This window comes from Polyodon spathula, chromosome 3 (genome assembly GCF_017654505.1).
Source record: "Polyodon spathula isolate WHYD16114869_AA chromosome 3, ASM1765450v1, whole genome shotgun sequence".
Taxonomy (NCBI): domain Eukaryota; kingdom Metazoa; phylum Chordata; class Actinopteri; order Acipenseriformes; family Polyodontidae; genus Polyodon; species Polyodon spathula.
Window position 1 is genome coordinate 21,078,520 of NC_054536.1, and position 18,618 is coordinate 21,097,137.

Below are 18,618 nucleotides of genomic sequence, written 5' to 3' on the forward strand. Positions count from 1 at the left end.
AAATCAAAGAAAGGGTCAGAAAAGAAAAGGGTTTCACACGTTTATATTTTTGCATTTTAGCAGCTTCAAACCAGGGAGTGAAATCCGGACAGGTTGTTATAGCTACCTAATCCACAGGGGTTCCTGTGTCTATTTAAACCCCCCTAAACCTCCCTTCTCCCTGTAAACTACATTATATATATATCACACAAGGCTTGTAGAGGCCAACAGGCCCTAATGACTACTAAAACACTATCTTGCAATTAGCTCATTCCAGAGTTTTTTCCCCCTTAGCCTGACTGACAGAGAGAGAGAGAGAGAGAGAGAGAGAGAGAGAGAGAGAGAGAGAGAGAGAGAGAGAGAGAGAGAGAGAGAGAGAGAGAGAGAGCATCATCAGAATTCCCCCGTTGGCAATACGTGCTGATTGGGTCCCCAAAGTGAGCCGCTTACAACTTTTAATATTTGACTCCTGTGTACTGTCTTGGCTGGTTGTAGAGTCGTCCCTCTCAACCTGTTTCAGACGCAAGAAAAAACTTGGTCTTTTTTATTGCACACTTTTTTTTGGCGTGTGTGTGTAAAAAAAAAAAAAAAAAAAAAAAAAAAAGATCAAAAACTTTTTTTGAGGATGATCTACTTTGGATGTTTCTTGTTACTTTGTGGGCTGACGCAAGTCATGGCAAGTTATCCGATTTGGTGGTAAGCTTTTTTTTTTGTTTGTTTTTTTAAGATACGCAATAAACATGAAAATCTATAGCACCCGTAACTTGTTTTTTTTTTTTTAACAAGTACACCAATAAATTTACATAAAATTCGTGCACTTTAAATTATATATATATATATATATATATATATATATATATATATATATATATAATATATACGAACCCGGAACTACTGTAGACAGGTGATGACATACTGTCCATCTTACTGTAGACAGGTATCAGATACCATCTTAAAGCGGAACTGCGCTTTGATCCCATTGAAAAAACACTCATTGAATTAAATAGATAAACATACAAGCTGACATGAGCACTTCAAGATGATTTCTCAGCTACAGGTGGAAGGTTTGAAGAAGGAAAACAGAATGAGTGGAGATGAAAAAAAAAACTTAAAGGTGCATAAGAAACTAGGAAGACAAGACTGAACAATTTGTAATGGTTATGCAAAGGCGAGAAAGAGTTTGTCCGAAACCAATTAGCGATGCGTGCTTTGAAGAAAAAAGACTACTGTGATTGTGGATATAATAACGTAGGATTTTGCAGATAAGAAACGCGCTCTCAGAAAACAGTTTACAATGTTAGGCTTGTTTCAAAAGACACGTTTCAACCAGAACTTTAAAGTTTGTGTGGTTGGTCAGAGCTTGGAACGGATTATATCAAGGGCGAAAAGGGTCTAAAATCGGATCAGATAAAAGAGACGATTTGATCCTAAAAGGCTTCAAACAGATTTCCCTTTCTTTTGAAAATATTTTCTTAGGTTGATCGCTGCAGTTTGAGTAGCTACTTATTTTATTGTATAACATTTTATTTATTTACAATAAATAAATACATCTCACAGATGTTATCATTGCCAAAATGATTGCCCGGTGTCAAAGTATGTTCTCATAGTAGAATTTTGTTTCCTGCTTGTTGCAAACAACGTATGACAGCTTCTACAGGTTTTGGATCACAAATATCATTCACTCAGTTTGCTTCATAAAGTCGAATGAAACCTGTTGAATAATGTTATGTTAACATATTCGATTAAATAGGGCTTTATAGTTTTAAGCTCTTATTTAGCCTACAGTAATATTGTCAAAATATTTGTCCTTTGTTCTGGCAATATTTGTTAACTAATTTATAATTTTGTCTATTTTAAAATCATACCCTAAACTTCAAAACCTTTTTCTTTTTTTTTCGTTTTGGTTGAACGGTGATAATAATAATAATAATAATAATAATAATAATAATAATAATAATAATAATAATGCCTAGAACAGGTTTGCAGTGTGCGCGCGACAGACATCACGTACGGGTCATCACGTATGCAGTGCACGCACACAAGGTCAGGTATTATTGGAGTTTAGCTTGCTTTTCTAAAATGTATCACCATAAATAGAGAGAGAGAGAGAGAGAGAGAGAGAGAGAGAGAGAGAGAGAGAACTGAGAAACAAGCAGCTTCTTAAGTTTTTTTCTAAATCAAGCCAAAAATGTTTCACAAGGAGAATTTAACAGCAGGTCTAACAGCCTGGACAAAGACTCAGCTTTAGCTTCGTTGGAATTTGACAGTCACTCACCGCGGGGAAAATAAGGCAAGACTGAACAATATGGACTGGACAGTCCATCTTCAAAACGTTACAAGTTATTTGTGTTACTCAAACGGTGTGGCCATAGGAAGAAGAGACTGTCACCGTCACCTAGTAGGGCCTTAAATAAATAAATCAATAAATAAACTTTAACCCAGCGAACCGTAAAGGCAGCATCGTATTCTTAGCAAAAACTTTATCCAGTTATCGGGTTGTTTTCTGAAACTCACGTACAAACTCACGGTGAATATACCTGCTAAAATGAATAAACAATGCAGAATATTTCACTGACATCAGCCTATTTTACGCAGGCTATTAGGCCTATATCTAATGCCAAAGGTGTTGCATCACTTTATATTTTTAACACATTTTGCTTCATAAAGTCTAATAAAAGTTAAACACAATATCTTTTTTTTAAATATCGCTTTAATTATGTCTCAATCCTAAAATTCTAATTATGCAAAACTTTTGGCCATAGCAGTATATAATGGGACATTCAACTATGGTTTTCTTAAATGGGGGAAAAAAAAAACAAGAAGTGTGTTTACAGGGCAAATCCTGTCAATGCGCGCTCGCTGAATAAGATGGGGGCCCTTTTCAAAGGATTTGTCCCGGGCCCTAGTATTCGTGGCTGCGACCCTGAGAAGCAGTATACCTTTAAGAGATAGATATATAATTATGACGCCCACCACAAGCGCACATTAAGTAAATTGAGCTTGAAAAGGCATGTATATACAGATATAATTGCTAAGTTTAGATTATTGTGAAGACAGCATCCCTCACTGGAAAATGTTATCTTGAGCGCCTCCTAGAAATCCACGTGAATGTTATATAATTATGACTACATATTATTATTAGATCGCAGTCTGGAGAGATCAAGTTAATACTAATTCTACTTTTGTGTTTTATTAGTCGTTTACATGTAAACTTCACTTTTGGTAAACATTATGCAGTTAAACTTGGATTTGTGGCATGACACACAACGCCCATCACTTTCTATTTTAAATAAATTAATGCATATGTTGTCTGTGTTTACAGATTTGTGTTATTTGTTTTTATAAATACAAATTCTGAAACTTAAAAAAAAAAATTTAACCGAGAGAGAAAGAGAGAGGGAGAGGGAGGGGGGGCGCATGGAAACTGAATAGCTAATGTTTTTATTATATTGTACAAAATATTATTATATTATTATTATTATTATTATTATTATTATATTATTTATATATTATAATATTATATTATATAATAAGTTAATATTATTATTAATATACCTTAATAATAAAGTACCTTATTTAATTATTTATTTGGTTAATGGAGTAACAGAAAGAAATCAAATAATACTATTAATTAAAAAAGATGATAATTGCGAACGTTGCATACAATACCATAATACATTTATTTACATCTAACATACATGATCACAATATACGAGTTTATTTTGTTTATTATAAAAACGAAAATACAAATTGAAATAGCAGATAAGGTATTTTTGTATGAATTTAAGTTAAAAAAAACGAAAAAAAGAATGGAGAAATTCGATTCTGTTCTCAGCTGAGCTGTAGGAAAGGTAAAACGTTTGTATTAAGGCTCAGGCAGTACCTGGTTAAGGACAATAAAAAGGAGGCAGCTCCACCTCACCTCATCATTAGAAATTCCTCCCGCATGCCTTATCTAGGAATTAAATCATTTCTCTCATTATCATAATTAAAGCACTGAGCTAAGATAATAACATTTCTCATATGCCGATATTCAGTTTTAGCCAGATGTCCCCAGATAGCGATCGTCGAATCAGGTTAACCAGTACAGCACATTTAAAGTACATAATAACCAGTTTTGCCCATTTTTATGATTACGAATCTATTAATATTAGTCGTATCATCATCGCAGTCAGGATAGTCGTATAATTATATTAAAAAGTTGTTTCATTCTTTATTTGATAAAGAAATAACGTTTTGTCTTGTTTAAACAGTGTTAGAACAAATTTACCACAATAGTTTAAATTCTAAGCTCATCTATTTAACTTCATCCTGGAATTAGAAATGAGTTTTACTGTACCTTAATTTTCTTTAATATATAATATATATATATATATATATATATAATATTATATCTATATCTGATATATATATAATATACGTTTTTATATAAGGTTTTTAACATAACAGTATCGAATTAAATTCTCCACAGCTTAATTCATCTTAATGTGTTCAAATTATACTATGTCTAGTTTCAAATCAATTTTTGATAATAATTGATATTCTGTTTTGTGACATAATAAATAAATAAATAATTAATTAGGAAAAAAAAAAACAGCAACAAGGAGCCACAACAGCACGTGAGTTTTCAGCAAGCAGGGGGTTTAACTAAAGTCGTTTCTAAAATTTCCACTGACGGTCCTGGCATGTTTTCTAACTTTAAGTTATTCTTTTTAATGGCTGTCAAGTTATATTTATTTAAATAACTCAGACAGTCAAACACACTACCTATCACCGCTTGAAAAGAACTGAGTGCTGCATTTCAATTACGTTTAAGCCAGTAGCTCTATCCACAGTCGCTTGTACACACTGGAAGCGTTTCTTTACACAATTTGAATGCAGCCACAACCACTCCTTTAGAAACAGGTTTGGTTAACATATACCTTAAAAACAGTTTTTAATTGCTTTCATGTTCAGGTGACATTAACCAATTGGTGAGCTTTAGGTTGTTTCAGACGGATGATCTTTGTACAAATTGAAGTGGTTGTTTTAGTTGGACAATCTTTGTGATTCGTTTTAATTACACATGTTTTATACTGTTGCTATCACCAGAGTTCACAAACAAGCACTTTTTTCTTTTTATTTTAAATAGACACAACAGATATTCAACTCACAAACGCATTCAGTGGAGCTGACAAAAATCCATGGTGTAAAATTAGCTAAAAATATATTTTTATGAACATGCACATTTTGGTTAGTCACTCGGGTGAGTGAAAGGTATGGTTCAATGAATGTATTTTGTTGTTGGAAAATGTACCGCTTATCTGCATGTAGGAGCAAGGTGGCTAAGAGGTTGTCTATAATAAGGTTAATTGAAGGATGTTTCCTACTGTGTTACAGCAGAGTTCATACGAACAATTATTATTGTCTTGGTATCAGAAACACAGAACAGTTTCATCTTGACCTCCAAGACATTTTTTCATGGTTTCCATTGTATTGCACCTGTCCCAAGATATATATTTATTTAATCTTGCCTTTGAGAATGCTTCATGCTAGATTAATGTATTGATATTTAATTTATTTTTTGTGCTAATTTGAATTTTCAGAACCCTAGTGCCTCATGTTAGCCTGCTGCAGGCAACAAATGATATCGAACAATGCAGTGTAAAGTGAGATTTCTTTAAGTAATAATATCTGCAGCCAAGTTAGTTATAATCGTATCCCCTTTCATGATAGATAATGGCCCAGATCACTGTCAAAATGTTTGTACAACAAAAAGAAGTGCCTGTCACAGCAAAACTGTGCTAGTGAACCAGTAGAATGTGATCATTAATTATTTGCCAAAGCTGCAAAAAATCACACAGCGCTAATTTGGCAGCTAAAAATATTCTCAAATTATGGGTTTATTTAATTATTTTCCTTTCTTTCTTTCTTTCTTTCTTCTTTCTTTCTTTCTTTCTTTCTTTCTTTTTCTTTGGTGGGGGTCTTTATGTAATCATTCTGAACCTATAGTTATATGATTTTCTGTAGGCAAAACTAAAGTTGCACATAATATTTCAGACATAACAACGCTTCTTTTTGCAGAATCTTGTCCACACCAACCATTATTGCCCTACGTATACATTTATACAGCCGACTGTGTTAATCTAATTAATCATATCATACCTTCCATATTGCTTTAATATTGAACACAATAAACATCATTTTTTATATGTTGTGTATATAAATAAATATCCAAGAAAATGTACCCCAGGAGGACCATATACTTTTATAGAGAGGATCCACAATAATAAGTTTTGTATCATGACAATAGCACACACAACTCATTATTATTATTATTATTATTATTATTATTATTATTATTGTTATTGTTATTATTATCAATAATAATAATTGCAATAAATATTAATGGTTAACTCCTCCGTCACATCAAGTTACCAGTGTAGTTCAGACCCCGGCATTGGTCTTCCAGTAACCAGTTTAGTCTCAAATCCTACCTCTGCCAAACTGTGTGACCCTTGAACAAGTCAGTTAACCTTCTTGTGCTTCATCCTGTGGAGGACACCTATATATATATAAATATATATATATATATATATATATATATATATATATATATATATATACATTAATTCAATTCAATATATTTGTAAGTGTTATGCTTTGAAATAATTAATTGGACCAAGGCATGTACTCCCTCAAGGTATTATAGGGGGTTAGTTACACAACACTAAATGATGCAGCAATAATATAATGGTAAACAGATTGCACAACTGCAACAAATTTGTGTTTCAAGTGCAGGTAAGTCTATAAGTCTAGTGTTGACTTCTGCATTAAATAGCCTAAAAAAGTCAGTAAAGAAAGATTTAGAAGTGTAATTAAAGTGGTGGGAGTTGGAAATATACAGTAGAAATCCCTTAGCAACCTATTGTAATTTAAAGCAGCATAATAATGACTTGATCACTGTGTAACACAATTTTTGTTCCTGGGTAATAAGCATTATTTCCTAATTGCTTATGGCTCAAAAGTATAGAAAATGGCTATTATTCCCCACAAACTTTGCTTTTGTGACCAGGACAGTGATATTTCATAATATCACTATTTCCAATGGGAGAAAGAGCAAATATGTGTCTTTATGTGAACGAAAAGATACACATTTGCCCGTTCTCCCATTGGAAATAGTGATATTTTTAAATATCACTGTCCTGGTCACAAAAGCAAAGTTTGTGGGGAATAATAGCCATTTTCTATACTTTTGAGGCATAAGCAATTAGGAAATAACACTTACTAACCAGGAACAAACACAAAACAAAAAATTGTTACACGGTATAATTAAAGTGTGCCCTAGATATTGCAATTACTAAACAAAATTTCAAAGGAATGAGTTGGGTTTTGATATTAAATCTTGCATTAAACCAAAACAAAATAAAATATTGCTTCAAATATAGGGATAACACGTGAATAGAACAACATAACTGAAAAACATCTAATTACATGCAGTGTATACAGCTATTTGCTTGAAATTCAGAGATTTTCATCTCTGATTTGGGGATGATTCTAAAACAAGTGTAACAATCACTTGGCTAATTTTAGAGCTAGTTTGCATTAAAGCTTTTTAAATAATAATAATAATAAGAAGAAGAAGAAGAAGAAGAAGAAGAAGAAGAAGAAGAAGAATATCTTTATTTTTATATAGCGCCTTTCATAGTGGACCACCGTCATGAAGTGCTTTTATACAGTAAGCTTCATAATTTGAATACAGAATTATACCAACTAGAGAACACTATCTGCATCCTACAATATATTGTACTGATGTGTAGCTGGCAGGACTCAAATGTGGGAGCTGCTATCTGTTGTCTTGTATATAAAGCTAAATGTTTGAAATGCCCATCACCTTTCCACCTGTAGTAACAATGGGTTTAGAATGTCTTTGGAATTTGGGATGCATTAAAACTGGGGCTAGGGAGGTTATATTAATAGGTTAACCTCTGTATAACAATTGTGCAAAGCATGAAATCCAGTATGACAACTCTGCCTAGGGCACAGCACTCTGCCTTGGGCACAGATTTTACTCAGTGTTACAGCAGAGCTGTAGTGTTTAACATGTTCACTGCAACCTGCTAGCTGCTTCTTGATCTTCAGGGTATCCACATACATGAACTGACAATAAATCAAAAGTAGTTATAATGTAAACTAAAAGATTATGTCCTGTGGTGTTTTTTTTCCTACTTGTTCTGTCAAAGACATTGATACTGCATATACAGTACATACATACATACATATATAAAAGAGTTGTTGGAATGAGGAGAAAAAAGGCTAGGATTTAACCTTTACAATTAGATATGCATGCTGGAATACTTCTAGCCCCTAGGGCTACCAGGTGTGTTGGTTTCAAGGATGTAAACAGCCGTCAGAAACTTTAAAAGAAAGATAACAGAGCTGATCTTCTGTCAGGGGTGTCTGTCAGTAGGAAGGAAGGATTCAGAACCAAGATTTTTTTTCTTCTGGTGTTTACAGACCCTTGTGTGTTTGTTACTATCATGTTTTGACCAGTGTACTTTTAGCTTCTACAGAGAGATCAAATCTCTTTGTGGCTCTTAATCAACTCTGTCATCTAGATTTTGATATAAATGCACCCTTAATTATCATTCCTGTTTTTCTTTACGTAAAATGGCCTTCTGCCTCCCCTACCTCACAGCTGGTCTTGTTAGGGGGTGGGTGGAGTGACCACCTGTCCTGCCTGATAGTGTTCATTCGTTAATCATTAATGGTCATTCATCATTTGGTCAGTTTTAAAAGATGGCACCAGCCACTAGACGAGGCCATGGGACAAAATGTAGTGATGTATTTACTGTGAATTTTAAAATGGCATCGAGTTAATCTCATCATTCAAATGCTTGTGGTTTTCTCCTTTATGAAGCCGTGCTGTATGAGTAAAACCATCCAAACATGAAAGACATTGGGCTCAGTACAACTGATCTAAACAGTGGTGGTTTAAATACCACCGTCATTTAAATCTTTAAAAGAAGAGGGCTTTGTGAAATGGAACACATCTCTAAACAAGGTTTTTTTTTTTTTTTTTTCAAGCAAAACAACAGCACACAGTATTGCAAACTTCACAGTGTTTTGTAATGTGTTAAATTATAAGTAGAAGTAGTTCAGTGGAGCCTAAGATAATTTATGGAAAACAACAGATCATGATTTAATTTGTTGCAGTTATTTTTTAGAACTGCTAGTGTCTTACAACCAGCAATATTTATTTGCAAAATATTTGCACAATTGCATTCCCTGCATCTATTGTTTTAGGCTGCTGATTATACAGGTGGTGTGTTTGTTTTTCTATGTTTGTGTATCAGTATAAAACAAAGAACTGCTCCCTCTTGGACTGTTAGCTGTGGTCATAACAAGCTATTAACTCAAGGTTTCGATTTTTGAATCAGAGTAGATCTTGCATTGGGTATAAATTATACATCAGCAGCAGCCTGATTGTATTTTTATATTTGTAGGAATTGTGATTAGTAGCTTTCAGCTTTTAGTGCTACCCACCATTCATGGGTGTACTCTATTGCAGTGGTTGTCAGCCTTTTTTAAAAACTGTAAACCTTCTGCCTGCAGGTCTCAGCTCAAGAACCTCTTTACAGTTGTTTCTCTGCTGAATGGTAACGCAGTTGTAATAAAAGGCAAAATAATCTGATTAACAAATTGATTAACAAACTGATTTTCCCCCACGTTTATTTATTTATTATATCATTTATGTCACAACAGTTTGGGACTGCTAGTTTAGGACAGAATACCAAACAGTAATTCTCAAAACTTTTAATTACAAGTCTTTGGGATGTAATAAAATATTATATAATAAAAAGACAGCATTTGGGAATCTCTTCAGAAACATACATACTCGCTTTCTATTTGGCAAAGATATTATAAATAATTAGAACTGTAAATGTTTATCACGTTACCATCTCAGCATAACTATGTGTGCCATTTACAACATCAAAAACATTAACCTTCAGATAAAACTTTAATAACTATCAATTATAAAGTTTTATTACTGAAGCCAACGTAAAAATGATTCAACCGGACCCTGTATAAGTTTCCAAAGTATGAGTATTTTGATTATTATTTATGTTTACCAGAGCATTTAAGCTTCTAAAAAATGCAGAAAGATTGCACTTCACTGATTAGTATTCAATTATAAGACGAGTTGAAAACTGAAAAGTTCACGAGCAGCACAGAGCATTCTGGGCAGAACTCTCCATGGGCAGAATCGCCAGACGCCTGCACCTACCCTAATATCAGAGTGGAAACTGTCTAATTAGAAATCAAGCAAGCGTACAGGTGGATGATAATTTTCAAACTATAGTAAGACTGTAACCTTTGAGCTACTAAACGAAAATGAAATATGCATGCAGAGTGATTTACCGATAATATATAATACAGTTAAAGAAATTAATTCAAGATCATTATTTTCTTTAACTTTCATTTTTATTTTTGCATTTTTGAGTTGTCCTGCATACCCCCTGCTCTACTGTATTGAAATTATCTAGAAAATGTGATGCATTGTGACGAAGCTCAAGCAGACCTAGCTGAAGTGTCTAATGATTGTAGGTATTTTCTAATGTTTATCCAAATTGAGAGTAAAAATCAATATGGTTGTGATATGATAAGTATATGAAACACAAAGCATGTGGTTATGGTAAGAATATTTCCAAGAATGATATACTGTGCATAGCTTTATTCATTATTGAATACCTATTAGATTATTCATTTAAGTTAAATATTTAGCATCATAAAATAAAAAATTAAAAAAATTAAAAACATTCCATACTATTTAAGGTGGCATCCATGTATGTATTATCCACTCAGTTCCTTACAATTGACTTCACTTATTCTTCTTAAAGTCTTTAAATTCTATGTTGACCTTTCTCTTTGAGGGGGTGTTTTTTTTTTAACTTAGGCCTTGTAAAGTGTTTTAGATCCTAGCATGAAAGACACAACACAAGACTTACTTGGATTGTGTAGTTACATTGCATTGAAGAACTTCACCTGGTATTCAGTGACCAACCAATAACCCAGGTCATCATACCCAACAATGCACAACCATGGATAAGCATATAGCTATAGCTGTTTGCTTAACTGGGTAGACAAAAATTTGCAGATTAACACCGCTTTTTGGCAACAAAGTGGCTTGAAACAAGCAACTTGTGGGCATCAACAATAAAGATCCCCTGGATTATCTTTAAATACTCCAGGCATCATCATGTTTTCTAATGCAATTTAGCCAAGCTGTTGGTTTGAGTCTATGCGGCACAGGCAACACTGCACTCATGCTCTACTTTGTTATGTATGTGTGTCATTAGCAAAAAAAAAAAAAATGCAAAAAAATAACAGTGCTGTGTGTTTTATGTAGTTTATTGCTGCCTATAGGATTGTGTTCTAGTCTCTGTGGCATTCTTGCTGCCATCTCTATGCCCTGTTCTAAATGAGTGTGGCAGAAGTGATGATGCTGTAGACGGCAGGTTTGACAATAGAGAAATGGACTAACTGAATTTGTTGCTGTTTAATATACTTTGCTCAGAACAACCAACAGCCTCTGCTCAATACTTAAACATACAGTGGCTCTCAAAAGTATTCACCCCCTTGGACTTTTCCACATTTTATTGTGTTACAACATGGAAACAAAATGGATTTAATTAGGAGTTTTTGCCACTGATCAACACAAAAAAAACCCCATCATGTCAAAGTGAAAAATAAAATCTACAAATTGTTCTAAATTAATTACAAATACAAAACAGAAAATAATTGATTGCATAAGTATTCACCTCCTTTAGTCAATATTTGGTAGAGGCACCTTTGGTAGCAATTACAGCCATAAGTCTATTTGGATAAGTCTCTACCAGCTTTGCACATCTGGACACTGCAATTTTTGCCCATTCTTCTTTGCAAAATTGCTCAAGCTCTGTCAAGTTGGATGGGGACCTTTGGTGAACAGCAATTTTCAACTCTTTCCACATATTCCAATGGCCACTCCGGGACACTGACCATTTTGTTTTTAAGACACTCCAGTGTGGCTTTGGCTGTATGTTTGGGGTCATTGTCCTGCTGGAAGATGAATCTTCTCCCAAGTCCCAGGTCTCTTGCAGACTTCAACAGGTTTTCATCCAGGATTTCTCTGTACATTGCTGCATCCATTTTGCGCTCTATCTTCACAAGCTTTGCAGGCCCTCACGCAGAGAAGCATCCCCATAACATGATGCTGCCACCACCATGCTTCTCGGTAGGGATGGTGTTCTCAGGACGATGTGCGGTGTTGCTTGCACCAAACATAGAGCTTAGCGTTGAGGCCAAAAAGCTCTATTTTGGTCTCATCAGACCATAGACTCTTCTTCCACTTGGTCTCAGAGTCTCCCACATACCTTCTAGCCGAGATCTGATGTGAGTTTTTTTCAACAATGGCTTTCTTTTTGCCACTCTCCCATAAAGGCCAGTTTTGTGAAGCATCCAGGCTACTGTTGCCATATGCACAGTGTCTTCCAGCTCAGCCGTGGAAGACTGTAACTCCTTTAGAGTTACCATAGGCCTCTTGGTGGCCTCCCTGACTAGTGCCCTTCTCGCCCGGATACTCAGTTTTTGAGGACAGCCTGTTCTAGACAGATTCACAGTTGTGCCATATTCTCTCCATTTCTTATAATGGACTTTACTGTGCTCCGAGGGATATTTAATGCCTTGGAAATGTTTTTATGTCCTACCCCTTATTGGGCTTTTGAAGAACCTTCGCTTTGAATGTTCCTTCATCTTCATGATGTAGTTTTTGTTAGGAAATGTACTAACCAACTGTGGGTCCTCCCAGAGACAGGTGTATTTAACCTGATATCATGTGAAACACCTTAATTGCACACACGTGGACTCCATTCAACTAATTATGTGGATTATAAAGACATTTGGTTGCACCAGAGCTTATTTAGGTGTGTCATAGCAAAGGGGGTGAATACTTATGCAATCAATTATTTTTATATTTAGAATTAATTTAGAACAACTTGTAGGTTTTATTTTTCACTTTGACATTATGGACTTTTTTTGTGTTGATCAGTGGCAAAAACTTCTAATTAAATCAATTTTGATTCCATGTTGTAACACAATAAAATATGGAAAAGTCCAAGGGGGGTTGAATACTTCTGAGAGCCACTGTATGCTGGATTATATTATTTAGTTGTTTGATTTTAGTTTTGTATAATTAACAGGTTTTAGTACCAATATTTACTTGCTGTGTTGCTTATGTAAAATCCCTTACCCTAACCCTAATCATTCTCCAGTTTTAGTTCCCAATTGAGATAATGGTCAGTTCCACTTACAAATTAAGAATACCCTGCTGTAGGATTAAACTTTTGTTGATAGTCTGTTGGAGACTGATTTCATTCTATGGCAGTTGAAATTTGAAACAATAAATAAATCAGTGTGTGAAGTTTTGGCCCCTAAATGTATGCTGAAAATAAAAAAATACAATAATCCAGTTTGGAAAATTTTGTATTTTGGGAGTGAATCGTGCTAATCAACATTTTGCTCCTTTTCATTTAGCAAGCGGGGGCTCCAACCCCCACCCCTAGTTTCAGTGTCACAAATCACAAGAAAGATTATGTTAAGTAATGTCCATATATATATATATATATATATATATATATATATATATATATATATATATATATATATATATATACTTCCTAAATGTTTCTTGCTGCTGAAATCCAGCTATAGCAGTTTAAGTTCCTGGGGCTATATTCACAAGCTAAACTTCAATCAACCCTGTGTTCAGTGGCACTATGGGGGAAGGGGGTCTTTAAGTTGTATTCACTTAACTATTTCTTAATGGATTCTTTCCTACTGCTCTGCTTCAAGTTAAGAACAGTGACGGGTGGTCTATACAGTAATAAACCACAGATTTGGTGCAAAGCAAACTTTGATACGGTATATAGCTTGAAATGTAGGTGCAGAGAGAGACATAGTTTAATTGAAGAGCTACAAAAAGGATGTTAAATTCTTCTATTACCTTTTTAAACTCGCCTTTAAACAAATGGAATCTGTTGTGGTCTGTTAAGTTTGAGCCACCGGTTGCAGATCAGTATAATACAATGCAGAGCTGATACGCTTAGAAAGTTGACCACTTGGTTTTAGAGCCGTGTTTTGCATTCTATCAACAGACCAACTAATCTGGGAACTAAAGTGCTGTGTCTGTAATTAGCACAGGCACATCCCGCTGAATCTGAAGGTTTGCTGAGGACCTTCAATGAACAGGCTAAGAAAAGTGAAAGTTCAGAAGGCTTTTGTGAATGGAATCTCTGCTTGCAACAATATAAGGTCAAGAACAATTTCTGGTCCTGATCCCCCACCAATAATAACAATAAAAAATTATATCGCTGGTAATATTGATAGTGTGTTTGTTTGCAAAGCAGTACAATCATCTACCAGTGGGATAATGATAACTGAAATCTGAATTTGATTGGCAGAAACTACCACATAGTTTAACTTCCTATGCCTCGTTTCCACTGCCTGGTGCTACGGGCTTCGGCTGCCCACAGCTAGCCATCCTCAAAAATTCTTGCCATGCGTTAAAGGTCACTAGAGGATTGTGGGATTGTATTTGTTTTAAGGTATTGTAACCACTGGCTCATCACAAATAAAAAGGAATCTAGTAAAGAAGGAGAACAGAACCAAACAGTCAGGTTTTGTGATTGTGTTTATCATGAATAAAACAAAAAAGCATGGTTCCATTTAACAAAGTTCTCTGCTTTCAGTGAATACGATAAAGCTTAAAGAAAAGCAATAAAGAAAATGTAATATGCATCTTTTACCTATATGAAAGAAAATCAGCCACAATGGTAACGATTTCCCTGTCAGTTTCTTCTCTACACGCACGTCCTGGCTACGTGATGTTGCACTTCCTTTGTAAGCAGTTTGGCTATGCCAACTATGAGATACAAAACCTGACCAGATAGCCTCACTTAGGCGCCTGGGCAGCAGAAACACCCTGCTTTGTTGCTAGTGCCAGGCAGTGAAAACGGGTCATTAAATTGTAGCTGGACTGTGCACTTGCTTATTTCGACCCATTTTCTCTACTGATACAACCCTCCCTTCCCAACATCCAAAATACTGCAAATACAAAAAAAATGATTCATATTTGATTAATTGTTCTATTCAACATTGCAACTGTCCCTCTTTGGAAAACAGTTGATATTTGCATATTGTAGTATGCAATTATTTACTTTTGTGTTTTTTTAGAAACCTATTTTTGTTTTGCGCCTGTCATAAACAGCAACATCACTGTTGTTCCCCTGGCTCTTATTATGATTTTCTTCACATCAGTTCCATAAGGGTGTTGAGTTTTCTTGATTTGAATCTACTTATCCCTCCTCCTGGAAAGACAAGGGAATACAGTGAACAAACATCGGCCCCTGGTATCTTTACACAAACAGCTTGATAATGCAAAAATATTCCTTGAATTACCAGGCTTGGAATGGCAGAGTAGGATGATATGGTATGGGATCCTTTTTATTTAGCCTCTGAAATGTCATCAAAGAAAGTGACCCTACAAGCAAAAAACATAGTTAACAAATAGTCTTCTTTTTCTGTGTTCAAAAAAAAAGAATGTTGCTTTATGATCCATTATTATCTGTAAACATAAGGAGCCATCTGATTCATCTGAAAAGATTAATGGATGTCTGAACAAGAATCAATTGAGAAAACTTAATATGGCAAAACACTGGGTAATAAATTAGAGGTGCTGAAAAGAGTGTTTGACTCTCTGAGTCAGAAACATTATTCAAGTATGATAGGAATGTCCTTTCCAGGTAATGAAATATTAGTTCTCAATGAGGCACTTTTAATTATATTGTGCCAGTTAGCACTCAGGTAGGGTTAACAGCTACGACATGGGACTGTGTTAAGGGGGTTTACTTGACCAGTGTGTGTTTTGCTTTTCTTCTTAAAAAATACCCCAATGTACTAGATAAATACCTGGAGGTGAAGGCTTGCACATTCCTTCTTCGAAACTTGCTTTTTTTTTTTTATGTCAAAGTCAACTCTATGGCCCCGGGCCATAGAGTGAAGTGAACATTCTGCAGTCCTCTGTAGGGACTTGCTAAAATATGCATTAAATATGGGCAGGATACACTTGAAATCAAAAGAAAAAATAAGCAGGTTAGACCTGAATCAGGTTATTAATGAGTATCCATTTTGTTTCTCTATTTTGCACACTCAGAAACATTTGTTACACACATTCTGACTTACTTTTAGCTGTGGATCAGGTCAGACATTAGATACTTATCGACAGAGAAAGCAGGGCAATAGCTATATAATCAAATGCTTCTTCTCAAAACTACAGGAAAGTGGCAATTTGTTTAAAGAGATTTAGAGAAGTACAGCTAATTTTTCACTGTATAGCAAACGGCTTGAGGTTAGTTATGCAATTCCTTGTTTGGGAGACATGGTAAAATTGTAAAGTTTATGATGCTGTGCACAAGTCAGATAGCTTGGAGGAATATGAAAACGCCATTACATGCTATTAGAAACATGCTATTATTATTATTATTATTATTATTATTATTATTATTATTATTATTATTATTTTCCCATGCCCCCTCCAACTGAAGTTTAAAGTTAATTGTTAAAAAATAAACTTCTTGTATCATTTATTTTAGATTATGTTTTCAAATGGTTTTCTCAACACTTGTTCGATTGTTAAAAATAAACAGTGATAGTTCTACAATTTCTGTCTGTTATGTCACCATTTTTTATAACAAATAATATACACCAAAACTGTACATATAGGCTGTAATTCTATCTTGGAATCCGGTGACAGCACTCTCGTAATTTGTCACCGGAAACCCTTTCAATAAAATTGTACCCTTATTATACAGAGTTGGGTGTTTATTATTCTGTATGTTACATAACAGCTTAACTATGAATGAATGTACACTTTGAATCATGTCACCTAATTACTACCAGTGACATGTACAGTACATGTAGCCCGTTCTGCACCAACAAGCTTCGTGCTGTTTATATGACATTTCCGGTCAAAGATCATGCACATGCTGATTGACTCTGCTGTAACATCATCAGCTACTGGTGACAAAGAATACAGGAAAAACAGGAGAACAAATGCTTATAAAACAGCTTGATCAAGCTACATACCTTGAAGAAAACAAGCAGTCACGTCAATATTGACATCATTTGTTCACTTTGCATTGTGTCTACCTCAAGGGTTTGACTTTATTTATTTGCATGTGTTTTCCCCTATTCATGTATTTTCCCATGGACATTTTCAACATAATTTGTGCAGGAATAAAAAAAAAGTGCAAGTGATTTTCAGTCACATCCTATTTTTAGACTGCTTTATGAAAAGATTCGCATAAACTCTGAGTGCAAAATTTATTTAAGCTCTGCTTCAGTGCAAGATGTGTGTTTTTAATGGTAGAAAAGTTTAGTAAATAATTCAAGAAGTTTCAGTGTCAGTAAATTATAATTTTAGTAGACTGCTTTTGTTTTAACATTAATATAATATGAAAGCATGCTGGAGGTAATTGGCCCATGCACTTCCTAGAATGGAAACTGGCAAACTAAAGGGCTATCAGGACTAAACCTGTTTAACTCTGATTCATTACCTCATTGCATAACCTGTCTGTATGTCTGGGCAGTTGGCAGAGCGTTTGCTTAACAAGCTGATGTGCAATATTTGATTAATCATTGAGTCCAGTCACAGTCGTTGATGTCTATTCAATGTTATTTATTCTGTGATTCAAAATAATGAAAGGTGCACTAGAGACTGAACAGTTCTGTTTACAATGCTACAAAATGTACTTGTTAGCTTGCAGCACACACAGGGAATGATTGCAGCTGCAAGATCTCTTCTTTCACCACAACAATGTCGGTTAGTGCAGCTGTTTGATAGGAATAGAGCACTAGAAATAAAGAAATCCAGGCTGCTCCACTGTAATGAATTTGATGTATTGTAAGGACTACCCTGGTTAATAACATCTGGATATTTTAGTGTAACATAGTATTTACTCTAAAATAAGTCACTGTTCAAGTGTGGAACCTATTTAAGGTTGTTTAGTGGCCTGAGTGAAATGAGTTTTGATGGCCTCAGATTAGTTCCTAAGGAAACAGTGAACAGTTGCTAAGAAAAAGTGAACAATTGCTCAGATAGAATTCATCTTCCAGAAGACTCAAGCCTTTTCAAGAGTGCCTGTTTAAGGCAGATGAAGCCAATATACCATGTCCTCTTTGGAGGTTTATGTATTTATGTACAAATCTTAGGAGGAACACAGTGAGACTAAATGATGTTGTTTCCATAAATGGCCTGGGCTGATTTTAACTACAGGCTATTAAAGTTTGCCAAACTTATAATTTTTAAATTGAGAGTAACAAAAGCTGTGTTTTAAGGTGGAGAATGTTAATCTGCGGGGCCAGCCAGCGAGGTCCTGTTAAAAAGCAGGATCTTAATAAAAAGATGCAACCTTCTTACTCCTCATCCCCAAGAATGTCTCACCATGCATTTTTAAACCTTTCATTTGAAGCTGGGAATTGTGGGTTAATCTTGGTTCAACGAGAAAAATAGCAGGCTTAGCCAAGCAACTTGCTGCTCAAATTAAGGACTGGCGATTTATA

General features: G+C 34.8%; 1 protein-coding gene across 1 annotated transcript in view; it reads left to right on the top strand.

The window, feature by feature from the left end:
* Positions 1-468: 468 nt before the first annotated feature.
* The window catches only part of wnt3a (wingless-type MMTV integration site family, member 3A), a 34,888-nt gene continuing 16,738 nt past the window's right edge, over positions 469-18,618 (top strand). The window contains exon 1 of the mRNA XM_041244659.1: positions 469-675. Coding sequence (XP_041100593.1) covers positions 605-675 — 71 coding nt within the window. The 5' untranslated portion in view covers positions 469-604. The remainder of the gene's footprint in view (positions 676-18,618) is intronic.